The sequence below is a fragment of the Peromyscus maniculatus genome, chromosome 2 (genome assembly GCF_049852395.1).
Source record: "Peromyscus maniculatus bairdii isolate BWxNUB_F1_BW_parent chromosome 2, HU_Pman_BW_mat_3.1, whole genome shotgun sequence".
NCBI classification, from domain to species: Eukaryota; Metazoa; Chordata; class Mammalia; order Rodentia; family Cricetidae; genus Peromyscus; species Peromyscus maniculatus.
Window position 1 is genome coordinate 125,661,987 of NC_134853.1, and position 16,231 is coordinate 125,678,217.

A 16,231-nucleotide genomic window follows, 5' to 3' on the forward strand; every position below is an offset into this window, starting at 1 on the left:
CTAGATGTGTATATGCAAATACTCTAAAATCCAAAAAGATTTGGCATCTGAAATTTTCTGTTCCAAAGCATTCAAAACAAGTGATGTTAAAACCATACCCCACACACAAAGCTTAGAGGTATTGAGGAAAATTATTAAAGCTAAGAGTAATTATGAATAATTGAACATGAATTGTGAACATATCAAAATGTCCCAAATTTGTTCAAATGGCGAATCATCTGAAAAATCATGGAATTCTATATCACATGGTAGTATGAACATTACAAGCTGGACATGTCTAATTATTATTATGTACTAACTCAGATTCAATGTAATACAATAGTATTGCAAAGGAACAATTACTTCAAACCAATACAACTTTGTATATGTTGGGAGGAGAGGGGTCAGCAAAGACATTACCATTTTCCCCCCACTGGATATTCTGAAAAGCCCTCTCAATATGCTCGTAATATAAATTGTTTTTTAGTTCCAGAAAATGGGGACAACTTACGCCTTAACAAAGTCAAATGGATGTAAATGCACATGTAGGTCAGATATTCAGGGAGCTCACTACTTTTTATTCCCTCAATTGAATTTCTTCCCCAAAGAGACTCATTTTGTCCCAGTCTGTCTATGTAATCAGAAAAAAAAAGGCTTGATGATGCATCTGTATACTTAGGTCATTGTGTATAATATGGAAAGCTGGGTGTATATAAAGAATACATAATTTTTTTGGTCTTGTCTCTGCCCTAGGACTCGGGTCTGAGGACATTACCATCTATGATGATGTGGACACAAGTGAGAAAGAATCAAAGTAAGTCACTTTATTTCACTGGTCATCTCTGCTGGCTCTGGCCACTGCCTAATGCTTTGATAAATACAGTAACTGATGATAAGTTTTGAAGCTCTGGTTATTGGGTATCCTCTGCTGCTGATGTAATAAGCCAATTAAGCCAAATTTGATAAACAGAGCAAAGCAATTCCCAGGTGACTCTCAGGAAGTCAGGGGCAGTATGGAGACCAAGTCTTAAGTAGTCTGTAGGCATGGTCTTGAGTAGCCCCAGGGTGGCTCTCTTAGGGATAGGGACCTGGGAAGAGAGAGATGTGGGGCTTCCACCTAATCAGGAGAGCCAGATCCTGAGAGACCAGACAAACATTTCCAAAGAGAAAACAATGAATACACCCGTAGACATCCCAACAAGTGTACCAAGTCAAAGGCATTGGAGCTCCGGGGTGCTTTTGTTTCTTATCTTTGAGTCTAGAGACTTGCAATTGTCAACACATTTAAACAGTAATCTTTTGTGTGCACTGCAAAGCATGGGATAGCCAGGGCTGTTTGGTAGAAGTTTTCAAGGTCTAAATAACTGTCATCTGTAGAAAGGAAGCTATTCTTACCTCAGTGGTCCTCGCAGCTTCCTCCTTTTCATCTCCTCCAGCTGCACAGCTGGTGATGGAGGACTTTCATTTTCACCTCCTTGTCCCTACTCACTCTACTTGGACTTGTGCTGGGGTCTTGGTAAAGCCACTAACAATCCAGGAGACATTCTTAAGGTCAGATCATACTTGGATTTTTTTTACAGTGTTTTACAATTTTGGTCATGCCATTCTTAAAGGGGAAAAGTGTCCTGTTCTCCCCCACCCCACCCCCATTCCTCCTCTCGGTTTCCCTTAAGCTTTTTGTGTGAGTCCTGGCTGCCCATCCATGCTTTAAGTGTTGTATGTTCTTAGGATATTCTATGTCAGCTCTATTCTCCTTCATACACTCCTTGTTTCTTCTTTTTGCAGGACTGAGGATTGATGCAAGGCATCATGTATTCTAAGCAAGCACTCTACGCAGCCCTCATCCTTCATTTTGTGTTATTTCATTTTCAGAGTTTTGCTAAGTTGTCCAAGCTGGCCTTGAACTTGGGATCTTCATGCATTACATTCCCAAGTAGCTTGAGTTACAGGTGTGATTCCCCTAGTTTTCACTCCTGTATATTTTTTACTGTTCTCTCACCTACACTCAAGATTTCATTATAACCAAAACATCAAAATTTATATTTTAAGATCAGATTTTTTTCTGAGTCACAGTAAGTGTGGAGAGGTGTTTGCTATTAACTTACAGTTATGAGATCATTCACTTCTATGACTTTATCTTCTTGGCTTGGTACCCTTTTTATTAGAACATTATCCTCATAGTTGTAAGAATTCATTTTCTTGATTACATTTTCATGTAGTCTCATAACTCTGTGATCCTACAGCCATAGCTTTCAGGTCTAAATCATGTAGCCTGACTCCAAAATGCAGTATGTTAAGTTGGGCTTGTTATAAAACTGCACAAAATGATCTAGAATCTCAAGATGGTAGCTTTAGTGTCTGTTAGAGTGTCAGCACTGTTAGAAGTAGTGAAAAAGAATAGTAATGTTTATAAGTGGAGGAGAGGTGAGAAACAAAGGCCACAGCTCTGTATGTGTGGAAAACACTGTGTTCCAAGGTTTCTGGGATGAGTGTGGTGGCACACACTTTTAATCCCAGCACTCTGGAGGCAGAGGCAGGAGGATCTCTATGAGTTTAAGGCCAGCCTGATCCATGCAGTGAATTCCAAGCCAGTCAGGGCTATACAGTATGACTCTGTCTGAAAAAAAAAATCAAAAGAAAGTTTATTGAAACAAAAGGTATATAATCAGAAAAGAAGCAGATGTAGCATGACATGAGATTAGAAGAATGCTCTGGAATTTTTAGACAACAGCCCTGTAATACCAACTTAAAAGAATGAAACCTTTTCCTTGAAAAATAGTTTGTAAACGTAAGTTATAAAGAATAATAAAGCCAACCACCCCATCTTTAATAACCAAGCACCAAAATATGACCAACCCTGTCATCATCATATGCACACCTGCTCACTGGCCTCCCCCAGGGTGAGTGCCTTCCCTGCTTTTGTTCTTTTCCTGTTTAAAACAAAATCAGATTTATTGAATTATAGATGACAAAAATACTGCTTCATTGTAAAAGTGATTTCATCCTTTATACATAATTCTGTACCTGAGTTTACTCAAATCCACTGTTTTGCTACCATGATTTGTTTGTTTTTACTGCTCTTGGATTGATATTCCAGCATTTGTATGTGTGTGCCACATTAATTCATCTATTCTCTTGTTAGTTCCTGAGTGATTTTGCTTTTGTGACCAGTACTTCCACAGATAATAGATTCATGTATCCTGTGTGCACTTGGAAGGGGAAATACAAACCATACATGGAATATAAGTTCACAAGTGCCAGCCTAGCACATAAGGGTTTGCATTGATTGCAATGTTAACACACGGAACAGAGAGAAGTCATTTTTGTCAAGTGGGTGTCTGTAAATAGTATCACATCATTATAGTAATTGGCATTACTAACAAGCTTCAGTGTGGAGTTACTCACACTTATGTCTTTGTCCTATAAAGTCTGTCCATATCTTTTGATTGCTTTTTTGTTGTGTTGCTGGTATTTTTCTTCATCTTAGGTTTTAAAACAATTCGTTTTTGAACAGAGCTCTTTTCTCACTTTCATGTCAGTTCCTACAATATCTTCTCCAACTGTTGGCTAGCCTTTTCAAGTTTGTTTCTAGTCTTCCAAAGAATAGAATTTCAAGTTTAAATTATCAATTTTTTTTACTATTGCTTTTTATGTCTTCTAAAGAACTCTTTCTCCCAGCTCATATGACATTCTCCTAAACTCTCTTTGAATTGTTACAACTTTGCCTTTTAAACTTAATCCTTAGGCTCACCTGAACTGATTTTTTTTTCCTTTTTGTTTTTCAAGACAGAGTTTCTTGGTGTAGCCCTGCCTGTCCTGGAACTTGCTCTATAGACCAGGCTTGTAAATGGACATATCTGTCCCTCCCACCAATTCCCAATTAACCACTCAGAGGCTTATATTAATTATAAATGCTTGGCTGGTAGCTCAGGCTTACAGTTAAATTAACCCATAATTCTTATCTATGTTTAGTCACATGGTGTTGTATCTTTTTTCAGTGTGACATTATCATCTTCCTCTGTGTCTGGCTGGTGACTCCTCACTCTAACCTTCTCCTTCCCAGCATTCTCAGTTTGGCCACTCCACCTATACTTCCTGCCTGGCTACTAGCCAATCAGCATTTTATTAAATTTGAGTGACAAATCTTTACAGTGTACAAGAGGATTATTCCACAGCATTTCCCCCCTTTTGTCTAATTAAAAAGGAAGGTTTTAACTTTAACATAGTAAGATTGTATATAACAAAAGCAGTTATTAAGTAAGAATTATAGTAACACTATCCAATCCATTTACATTTGACAAAATTAGAGAAAATAATTATCCTATCTTAGTGATTCTAAAGTTTTCTATCTAATTTACTTTCTATTATATCTAAGGAAAACTTTGTTTAGTTTTTTTCTTGACCATTATCCATAACAACTCATAACCAACCCCCCTAAACAATGACAAATATCCATAATTTATTTTGGGGGAATGTGGGCATAGTTCTCTAGACTACTTCCTGTTGATTGGGGAGGTTGGTAGTCTTTTGGGGATCCTGAGAAAATTTAGCATAATTGTTAAGTCTTAACTGTAGTATCTTGTGGAACTGGATCATCTTATTCAGTGGCCTTGAAGCTGTTTTGGATGCTGGATCATCTGGGCCATCATTTTCATTGGTGTCTGGTCCCCTTGCTCTGAAAATATATAAACTTTTAAAGGTAACATATACCTATGTATTAATACAAATACAAACTGTGCATTGTACATAAGCCAGTCAAAGACAATTTTTTATTTTATGTCTGTGCAGGTAAAATGTATGTTACATGTCTTATAGTTACTTTAGATTTATTTTCCCATGTCTGTAGTTCGGATTTCAGGGGGGTCTTCCTTAATCAAACCTGATTTTCCTTAACCCAGAATGAATCCATAACCTCTCATTTTTGGTGAAAACAAAACAAAGAAACCTCTTTTCCAAAGCAACATATCCCTTGATTTAAATTTTGAAGTCAAGAATTTTTAAAATATATAGGTTTTTTTAATCCAGCAGTTTTTATAATCAAATGTCTCTTAGCAGTTATCATTTGTTAGCTGCTAAAAATTTTAAGGACAGCACAATAACATACAGTATCCAGATTCTCTGTATATTTTCCACCCTTATGTGGCTTTTTAAAAATATTTATTCCCTTTTAAAGGATCTTATTTTATTATTTTAAAACTTTACATTTTTATTTTTTACAACTGTCTATACCTTCTTTTCTCTCCCAAGTCTATGTATTCTTTTTAAGTGCTGTGACTCATTTAGAGGTTTATTTTTTCTTTTTTCTGAATCTGTCTTTTCTGCATATCTCTTTTTCTGACCACATGAGTCTTTAAACTACTAAGCAGGTGTGGTTAGGACCAAAGTGGTGGTTTTGGCAGCTGGCTCCTCCACATTCCTTGGTTCTGAGTGCCTAGCTCCACTTAGGATGTACCAGTGGTAGCCACATTTAATTCACCAACTCTGGGGAGTTTTGTTGCCACCAAGCAGTGTGCTACCCGCTGCTCATAAACCCTATTTAAGTGTTTGGTAGCAGGGCCTCTTAAAAGAGCTGAATAGTTTTTGCCAATAACACTGAGCCAGGAAGTTGTCTCTTAAAGGAGCCACACCTCTGCCTGCTGCTAGCAAACAGCCCACCCAAGAAAAAGCAGTTACCAAGAAGCTGAGTTTGATTCCATTTTTGTGTTTAGAATCCTTTGTAAAGCTTTGTCAGGTTTTATGTGGAAATTTCAGCACACATAGGAATGCCATATGTAAGCAGATGTTTCTGTTCTACTCACCAATTCCTAATAACCACTCAGAGGATTATATTAATTATAAATGCTCAGGCTTATTACTAACTAGCTCTTATACTTAAATTAACTCATAATTCTTATCTATGTTTAGCTATGTGGTTTGGTACCTTTTCTCAGTACTATATTCTCATCTTGCTTCCTCTGCAACTCCTCACTCTGACATTTTCCTTCCCAGCATTCTCAGTTTGGCTGCCCTAACTTCCTGCCTGGCTAATGGCCAATCAGTGTTTTATTAAACCAATTTGAGTGACAAATCTTTACAGTGTACAAGAGGATTATTCCACAACACAGGCTGGCCTTGAATCCCCCTGCCTCTGCCTCTTAAGGGCTGGGATTAAAGGCATGTGCCACCATTGCCATGCAGAAGAGAGGCTTCCCTGGCCCAGAATCAAATCCAGGCCTTGGTAGTGAGAGTGCTGAATCCTAACCACTAGACCACCAAGGAGTGTCAAGTATCTTGTGGACTGAGTTTTATGTTGACAATGAAGTGATAGCCAATTGTTTTCCTCTTTATGGATAAATGTTCCTTGCATGATTTATTGAATGTTCTCTTATTTTCCCCATCAACTTTCAATGCTATTTTGTCACAACAAGTGTCTCAGTATCTGACAGTCTGTTTCCAGGCTCTCTATTCTCTTCTGTAGTTGTTTGTATCATAATTACAGTATGAAAGTAGCTTCATTTTTTAGTTCTTCCTTTCTCCTGTTCCACAACCTTCAAAGACTTGGGATATATTGTTTTAGGATAGAAAATAACTTTGAAGTGGGTGTTTGCCCGGCCTGTTCCCTTTTTGTACTCATGGTATAGCTCCTTTTAAACCATTTCACGCACAGCTCATACTCAGCCCCATTCTGTGCCTGGCATTGCGCATTGCTTGTAGCAAATCCAGTTGGACTTTGCCAAGGTCCCAGCTTCTGTGAGCTGAGCAGAGACAATGAGCATGCAGCTGTCAGAAAAGAAGTGATCTCTAGAGCCTTTTTCCAGGCTCCAATGATAAGAGATGATGAAAAAGGAGAGGAGTGGGAGATTCCCAGAAAGTCCCAATGGCCTCATAAGAGCCGTCTTAGTTGGTGGCTTCAGTGCTTAATCCTTCCTCTCCTGATGGACCCTGTGACCAGAACCTGAAGGAAAAGTGGTCTTGGTAGCAGAGGCCTACCATCCCAGCCTCTAGGGAGGTCAAGGCAGAGGAATAGCAAGTTCAAGACCTACCTGGGCCAAATAGTTTAAGGTTTGAGATAGTTAAATGACAGTGTGCTTGCCTTGCATGTACAAGCCCTGAGTTCAGTGCCCAGGACTGCATACTCTGAAGGGAATCATAATATAATGTCTATGAAAATGTGAAGTTTCTCAGACATGTGTCTTTTAGTCTTCCCAGTGCAGTTACTGAAATATTTAGACATGTCAACACTATAGACCTCTGGATGGTTGATAGAAGAGGATCTTTTTTTTTTTTTTTTTTTTAATTTTTCTCATCAACGAAAGGCACCACATTAACTTAGGCAAGAGATATTTTGAAGTAGTAGTGAAAGACTATAGACTCTGGAGTCAAACACACCTGCATTCGGCAGTGCTAACTCATGACAGATTAGCAAAAAACCTAATAGATAGGTACTTAAAATGTTTACAATCATTCTATAATACTTTTCCATGCATGTTTTTTTTTACATACAAACATGTAAACATCACAAACTGGAATCCACATGAGAGAAAACATAAGGTTTTGTCACCTCATTTAATATTACACTTTCCAGATCTGCCATTTCCCCACAATTTTCATTTTTATTTACAGGTAAAATCCCATCGTATCTAGGTACCACACTTTAGAAAATAATTATTTTTAATTGTGTGGATGTGTGGGGGTATGTGCAGGTGCCTTTCGAGTTCAGAGATGTTGGATCCCCTGGAGCTAGAGTTCCAAGTAGTTTTGAGCTGGGGACTGCACTTGGGTTCTTGTGTAATACGAGCACATGCTCTTAACTACTTGGCTGTTCCTCCCGTCTCTGTGCCACACTTTCCTTATCCATTTATCTGTTGATAGATGGCTAGGCTGGTTCCAATTCCCTGTTACTGTGGAAACTGCAGTAAAGAAAGTAGATGTGTACGTATCACTGTAGTAGACAGAAAGTCCTTTGGGTATGTGTCCTAGACCTGGGTTATGTGATAATTTTATTTTTAACTTTTTAGAAACCTCTGTACTTACTTCTATAATAGTTATGCAAATTTGCCCTCCCATAAGCGTTGATTTTTGGTGATGTTAGCCATTTCTACCTGGTGTGAGAATTACAAGTTTACTTAGTAGGATGTACACTTTAGAGACAAAAAAAAAAAAAAAAAAAAAAAAAAAAAAAAAAAAAAAAAAATCTGAGGCTCAGAAAGGAGATAGGCATGATTACAAGGTGACTAATTTGGTTTCTGGTTTCAAATTTGGGCCACTAAGATGAGAGGTCAGCAGTTTCAGGCCTGTGGGCCAGTGTGGCCTGCTATTGGGTTTTTTTTTTTTTAATGAAGTCACAACAGTGGAGCTAATAGTTGCTATAGAGAATGTAGCCTGTAAAGCCAAGATATTCACTGTACAGCCTTGCTGTGAATATGGAAGCAAATTTTACTAGTGATGTTTTCAACTATTTTGGTCTTTGACCTAGAAAGCATTGGTGATCCTGTAAATATTTACTAGTTCAATCTTAATTTACTTGATCAAAACATTTTTCTCCTCAGAGACGAAGATAAATTAAAAACTTGGAAGCTTAAGTTTTTGACATCAAAGTGGAAAAAGGGGGAAAAAGACAGTGAAGGATCCAAAAGGTAAGACAAGGAAGCTCACAACTTCACTGTGGCAGTTTCCACTTCTGACCTTGGGCAAGACCTTAAATCTGATTTTCAGGTTCCTTGTCTGCAACTGAGAAGTAGCAACACTTGCCTCATAGTACAACTGGGAGGATTAAAAGAGACGAAGATATAAAAACAGTTCCTTGCATTCATTCCCAACCTCCTCCCCCCTCTCCACTGATGAGAAACAAGAAAGCCTGGGAGGTAGCCCTTAGCAAACAATGAAGGCCTTCCAAAGTTCTCACCTCTTAGGCCATAGCAGCATTCTTCCAGAAGGATAGAACTTAGAATACCAATTAGGACTGACAGCCATTACTAAAATGTCAGTTTAATTATGTTAGAATGCAATGGTCATGTTCTCAGCTTGGGAGGTGCCCTCCACTCCTGTGATTTGGACTGGCTGAATGGAGAGAGTGTGTGCTCTGCTTTGTCAGTGCTTCCTTAGCTATGTTCTCCTCTTCCTGGGTGCTGTGAATGAGGTAGGATGGGGGACAAAACTTCCTGGGGAAATCCTTAGTAAATAGTGAGTGATTTGCCTATATCAGGAAACCAATGGTTTTCCCATGGTATCTCCAAGTTGGACATTTGTCCACAGAAAATTGAAACAACTCAGACTGGCAAAGGCACCCCCTCCTTCAAGTTTATTTTCTCTGAATTTGGAAACAGGTATTCAGACTAAAGTTGATTTTTTTTTTTTTTACATTGAACATCATAGTTGTTTGCATAGCCCTGCAAAAGAGAAATCCAAGGTCAGGAAGGTTTCTGACCTTTTATCCAACAGTTTTATCTAGTATCAATATGAATCCATCTTTTTTGAGAAACAATTTGCAGTAAACTTATTCTCAATTTCAAAATGCAATAATGCATCATTATTTAAGAACAACAGTGGATCAATTTCTTGTCCTTTTATAATGGTTTCTGGGACAGCTTATTCTACCAATCACTTACAAAGGTTAGGCGAGTATTCAAATATAAAGGCATGCATGACCCAAATGGACACTGTATTGAGGGAATGGTCAAATACCTGTGTATGATGCCAGGAACTAGCATTTTCTGTAGGTTAGTGCAGACACACTGAAGGATGTTAAACAATAGTGTAGTGATTAATTTCAGAAAGACATCCCTATGACAGGGATGCAGATAATTTTTTTTATATATGAACAGGCATGGAAATGGATATTTCCAGATTTTTGGCTTTTTATTCAAGAAAGAAAGAAAAACCAATGCATACTGCAAAGTATTGGGGAAACTTTATTCAAAGAGTTAGAACAGGTCAGAATATACTCTAAGAGAGCAGCAGATCTCAGGGACTCAAGGTTGTTTGAGGATTCTTCTTATGGGATCGAGGAGAGCAGGGGCCAGTTACTCACAGGCATAGTTAGAGTGGTTCTCTTAGATTGTGTTATATGATCATGTGTCTCCTGTGCATGTCCAATCCCATAATGCACCTGATTTTAGTCATGTATGTGCAGTTATGGGTATTCTCCCCTGAAAGTTCACTTGGGAACATGGTTTTATCACACATGTACCCTAAGCCCATTCACACCTTTCCATTTCTGTAGCAAGACAAAAGCAGAGTAGAACTGAATGCAATCTAAGTTGGATGGTCATTTACAGTGGAAGGTGTATATACAGTATGATGGAGATTTATTCAGAGGTGTGTGTGTGGGTAAGAGTCACAAGTTGTCATGTGCATTTGTAGCCCTTTCCAAGTAGGGTATCAGGCTACTAAACTATGCCACATGCAGATTACTGTGGCAGACAAGCAAGAATGGGGCTGTGAGTAGAAGCATGGGAAGGATAGTCCAATATAGAAGATGCTCCTCAATGACACTGATAAAAAGGGGAACCAAACTCCATTTATAAAGCAGGAGGCAGAACAAGGGAAGGGTCTCAGGCAGCTTTGGGGATTGATTAGTCCATTTGATGTGTTTCACGTTTCACCCATGTGTGCTGCACCTTGCTGTCCATGTATTCCTTACTTTTCCTGTTGCTGTGATAAAATATCCCCCTAAGGCCACTTAAGACAGAAAGGATTTATTTTAGCTCATAGTTTAAGAGTATAATCCATCACCCTAGATCTTGTTTCTATATATTGAAAGCATATAAAAATCTACAGTTAAATGTCAAAACCAGTTACCTTAATGTGATGTCTTATGACAAATGCTCCCCAAAGACTCAGGCATTTGAATACCTGGTTCCAGTTGGTGGCATTGTTTGGGTACATTTAAGAGTATGGTTTTGCTGAAGGAAGTATGTCACTTGGGGGCAGGCTTTGAGAGTTTAAAGACATGTCATTTCTAGTTTGTCTCTGCTTGCTGCTCCAGCCACTGTGTCTGTCAGTTCTCTGCCATGATGGACTCCAATCCATCCCCCAGGAATCGTAAGCCCAAATAAACACTTCCTCCTATAATATACCTTAGTCATGGTGTTTTCTCATTGCAATAGAAAAAGAAAGGTAACTAATATGCCTACTAGTTTATAAAACATGTTGTTTCTCTGATCTCTCTGCTCCTCCTGCACTCAACATTCTCTATATCAAGTTGATTTATTTCATACTTCCTTGATATCAAAAATATTCTTAGATATATAGCTCAGTGGTAGAGTGCTCATTTAGTATATATGAGGCTCTGGATTTGATCTTCAGCCAGCACTGGAAAAACCCCACAAATACATATGTATGTATAAAACAGAAAAATAATTGGTATTACCTTCTTCAGTAGTTATGAAAATCTGCTCTAGTAGAGGGATGTGTATAGATAGATAACTGAAATATATACTATATATTATGTAAAATTATACCTGAGTTTATCCTGAGATGGTGACTTCAGAGGCTCACAAATTTAGGACTTTTGTTATGCTACACTTAACCTTGCCCATGTTATTTCTTGCCAGTTTCTCTCCCAGAAATTTCTTCAGAGCTAAGAAGCACAATTTAGAAAAGAATAGAATGGAAAAAGAAGAAAAACTTTTTAGAGAAAGATTTCAGGTATGTTCTCTTCTGAAAGTGATAATTAACAGAACACTCACACTACTGACAACTAGAAACATCCATTCTTAAAGGTTCCATTAGTTTGCTGTGTCTCAGCCACTCTGAGATAAAGAAACGATCTGATACATTCCTATATTGGCATGCCTTTGTACATGCTATTCCATCTGGTAAAGCTTCTAAAATGTTGTTGAAGGCTCTCTTCAAGTCTCACTCCCTCAGCACATTTGTACAATACTGATTAGAAGGAGACCCTTTCATGTTTCAGTTCCCAGTGTAAAACAACGTGTTGTATTTGAGTGAGTGTAGCAACATCTCAAACTCACATCCTTCACTAAGAAGCTATGGAGTGTTCTCCACTGCTCCTTCCCAATTTTATCTGCTGCCAAAGTGAGGACCTCTGAATTCAGGAAACATTTTCAACAGCATCCAATGGTAGACAGTGGACTAAGAGAGACAAATTCTGTAAGTCAGAGCTCTACCAGAAAGAAATGATTCTTGTTTCCTCAAGTCATGGCTGCAGCTAATTCTTGTTTTCTCTCCTCAGATTCTGTCTCTGCTCTTTCTCCTTTGGCAACTCACTGCTCATAATTCTGTTTCTAAAAGAGCTTGCACCTCTACCTCACCTTCCCTCTCCTTCCTCCGGCACCGACTTGGTCTGCTCCACATCTGACATCCCCCTGCTACTTTCTCCATCTGGTGTGTTCACTTATCAAGACCCAGTTGAGACATCTTCTCATTCCATAAAGACCTGCTCAAACTTCTAATTAAAGAAATTGCTCTTCTTCTTACCTAAATACAACTTCTGGTACAGTTCATCATACTAAACTATGAACTTCTAGGCGGCATAGATTATCTTCACATCCATGTGCTCAGCAGAGAAACACTGCCTCACACTTCAAAAACATCCCAAACTATTTTGAAAGTAAACTAAAAATAAGATTATACATAAATTCCTTAACTGCTGATATCATCTGCTTGGCCAAAGCTCAGAAAGTTGTTACCTAAAATCCCCACATACTAGGATGTTATTTGATTAGATCAAAAACAATAGAATAGTAATCTCTGGTTGAAAAGACCCCTATCATCCACCAAGGCTTTCTCCTTTGCCCTTGAAAGTCCCAAATGGGATGGAAATCCCGTCTCCTCTGTATGTATGAGTCTATCCCTAGTTCCTGAGATGGGCTTCTAGTTACCTTTAAGAAAAAAATATGCCATTTCAATCCAGCTCAAAAAAATACTGTGCACCTCACTGTTGACAGGAATTGGGGGTACAACACTCACCTCTAGTTTCTTTCTTTTTTTTTTTTTTTTTGAGACAGGGTTTCTCTGCGTATAGTTTCTTTTTTAAAGGCAGTGTGTTTACTAAGTTCTACAATAGGAATATATTTAGTACAGTTACAGCAGTAAGTTGTTCATGGCAGTTACAACAATATCAGAAGTTGTTGGCAGCTGAGTATTTCAAGTAGGAGGAGAGTGCTCACATGAGTACAGGCCTGGGAAGATGGGAAACAAAGCACCTTGGCACTACTTGGCCCAAGGACTTTGTAAAGGGACAAGGAATGACAGTATGCAAAGGATCCTGAATATTAAGCCTTCCTAAAGGCAATAGAGACTTCAGAACTCTGTAAATAGGAAAGTAGCCTACTAAGATTTGTTTTTAAGAAACGACTGAGGATTCATAGTAGCCAAATGGCCTGGAGAGAGGGAAAGATGTCAGGGGTTTGTGAGGGTCAGGTGAGGAGCCATTACAGGTCATCCTAATCTGCTGAAGTAAACACCAGGGACCAAACTACATATCCTAGTTTTTGTTTTCTTGGTCAGTGCATAAGAAGGTGAAGTACCTGTAGGCAGGCTCATCAGGAAGAAGTCCTGTGGGTTCAGGAACTGAATTTCCCACCAGAGATTGCTCTGTCACAAACGCCTGTCTTTCACTGTACACAGACAGTGGGCATTTCCCACATATACCCAACTGCCACCATTTTAAAGTACAAGTGCTCAGAAAAGGTGAGGATGGAACATCATCCTAAAACAGAATATTAACTCTACAATGTGTTCAAATGTTTCCTCTCCTGAGTTAGGAGGTAGCTTTGTTACTGTTTAAACATATCAGGTATGGTATTTTCACACCCACCAGAACTTGTTCTGATATCTATCAGTGGACGTGAAAACAGTTTTAAAATGGAATCACATTAGACACTTGTTTTGTTTTGGCTTTTACTATTATTTTAAGGACCTTTCACTGTAATACCCCATCATTTACTTTGTCAGTATCTCGCATCCTGTATGTTGAGGTTACTATATTGTATCTTTCATTAATTCTGTTATAATAACTATCTTACTATAGTAATTTCTCATTTTAGTATGGTAAAGAGATTGTGGTCATTAATAGAGCAGTAGCGTGCTCCAGTAATTCACGAAATGGAGTATTTGACTTGCCAATAACTCCTGGAGAACAGCTGGAAGTTATCGACACCACTGAAGAAAACCTAGTGATATGTCGCAATTCCAAAGGCAAATGTGAGTTCATGGTGAAACTTTTCAATATTAAAAAATTTTCTCTAGAAATCTGAGGTTAGTAATGTGAGTTTTGTTTCTACAGATGGCTATGTGCTCATTGAACATCTAAATTTCAAGTAAGTTGTTTAATTTTATATCTAGCCATGAGTTCTGGGTACTGAATGTAGTATATTATGTATACTAGTCTTAAGGGACTACCCAGTGTATTTGAAAATTAGCTATGTAGTCCAGCGCAGTGGTGCATGTCTTTAATCCCAGCACTCAGGAAGCAGGACAATCTCTGAGTTCAAGGCCAGCCTGGTCTACAGAGTGAGTTCCAGGACAGCTAGGGTTACACAGAGAAACCCTGTCCCCCAAACACCAAACACTAGCCAGGCAGTGCACTGCCTGGAACTGCATCAGAGGACGCCTTCTCCCTGGGCTTCCTGAGTACGCTCACCAGACTAATATGCAGAGCCCATTTGCTAACAGTTTTTAAAATTGTCTGAAGTCTCCTAACTGTTCCACTTACCATCTATTTCACATGCTTGCATGTTCTCTTTTCTGTCCCAGGCATCAGGGCTGATTCCATCAGGAAGGTCTGCATAAGTCAGGATGTGCCCAAGCTGTGAGCCCCGCCCCACAGCCCTTCCAGTTCCTGTGTCAAATGAGATGGGCTGTGGAGACTTCTGTCAGAAACTCAGAAGAAAACCCTCAACATGTCAATGTTGGTTTGACTTCAAAAAAGTCCGTCTTTCAATGTCTGTTTTCCTGCTGGTTCAAGAGATTGTGAAACAGAATGTTAGCATGCGAGCACTTGCCTAATGAGCCACATCCCAAGTTAGACATCTTGCCTTATGGTACCAGGGAGCTGTGCAGATGGTTAGTGAACATCTAATGTTAGTACACGTCAAATGCAATTTCTTGGTGCACATCTACATTTCATATGACTTCTAAGTGGTAAAGAATGTAACCATGTTACTTTAAACAAAACACCTGAGCCATAGTTATTTGTTGTTTTTTAACCAAAGTAAAAGAACAGAAGATAAGTACTACTGAAGGGAACAGTATGATGGGGGGGGGGTTCTTTTCTAAATTCAAACACAAGTATTTTTTAGAAATGTTTAACAAAAATGTAAGGATATGTACATGTTGTATCATGTGAAAACTTTGCCTAAAATAGGGGAAATTAATAGTTTGTCTATTCCCAAACATATCCAAGTGTATTTTATTTACATGACAGTACACAGAAATTGCACAGTTGTAAATAACATTCTGGTCCTACCTGATGTGCACTATGTGTTAATAATAAATTCTACATATGCTTTCAACCGTTACACTTCAAGTTCATTTCCTAATTCTTTAGCGGGCCCAAGTTCAGTTCCCAGCAACTACATGCAGTAGCTCACAATACCTGTTACTCCAGGAGATGAAACATCCTCCTCTGGCCTCCAGGGCACTCATGTGGCTTTTGTTCCCAGAAAAGCATATGAAGAATCCTCCTCAACTCTTTAAGCAGCAGGCACGATGGAAGCTTTTTCTTGACAGAGTCATCCTATCTATTTCAAAGCTACTTTTCAAATTTCTATATTCTTCATCTTCCTCTATATGCTCCAGATGGCACTCACCAATAAAGGTCATGTTCATTCTAACCCACACGAATCAAAGGTATTCACAGAGTTCAAAGCTTAGAGAATAAAACAGGATCCAGATGTGCTGCTCCTGGGCATATACCCAAAGGCCACAATAGGAAGGTAAAGGAACAAGCTTAGATGCCCATTAACTGATGAATAATGAAAGTATACATACACACAATGGAATTTTAGTCATCTATAAATAAAAATGAAATTACAGGAAAATAGATGGGTCTAGAAGTATTATATTAAGAGAAGTGACCCAAACTCAGAAAGACAAAACTTCATGTTCTCTCTCATATGCAGGTCCTAGCTTGTAATGTATGAGTGAAGCCCAAAACAAACAAACAAACAAACAAACAAACAAACAAACACTAAACCAAAGCAGACAAACATAAAAACAGGAAGAAACCAAGATAGGGCAAAAAGAAATTCTGAGGATGGACCAAAGGACGTATGTGCAGGAAGACTGATAGCTGAGTCGGAGAGGA

The 16,231-nt window shown here is 38.6% G+C and overlaps 1 protein-coding gene across 4 annotated transcripts in view; it reads left to right on the forward strand.

Annotated features, from left to right (window-relative positions):
• The window catches only part of Fyb2 (FYN binding protein 2), a 110,170-nt gene extending 94,727 nt beyond the window's left edge, over positions 1 to 15,443 (forward strand). For all 4 annotated transcript variants that reach the window (XM_016005727.3, XM_042271528.2, XM_076564635.1 and 1 more), the window contains 6 exons: positions 733 to 793; positions 8,508 to 8,594; positions 11,514 to 11,607; positions 13,971 to 14,127; positions 14,210 to 14,243; positions 14,680 to 15,443. In XM_016005727.3, coding sequence (XP_015861213.2) covers positions 733 to 793; positions 8,508 to 8,594; positions 11,514 to 11,607; positions 13,971 to 14,127; positions 14,210 to 14,243; positions 14,680 to 14,692 — 446 coding nt within the window. In that variant the 3' untranslated portion in view covers positions 14,693 to 15,443. The remainder of the gene's footprint in view (positions 1 to 732; positions 794 to 8,507; positions 8,595 to 11,513; positions 11,608 to 13,970; positions 14,128 to 14,209; positions 14,244 to 14,679) is intronic.
• The last annotated feature ends 788 nt before the right edge of the window (positions 15,444 to 16,231 follow it).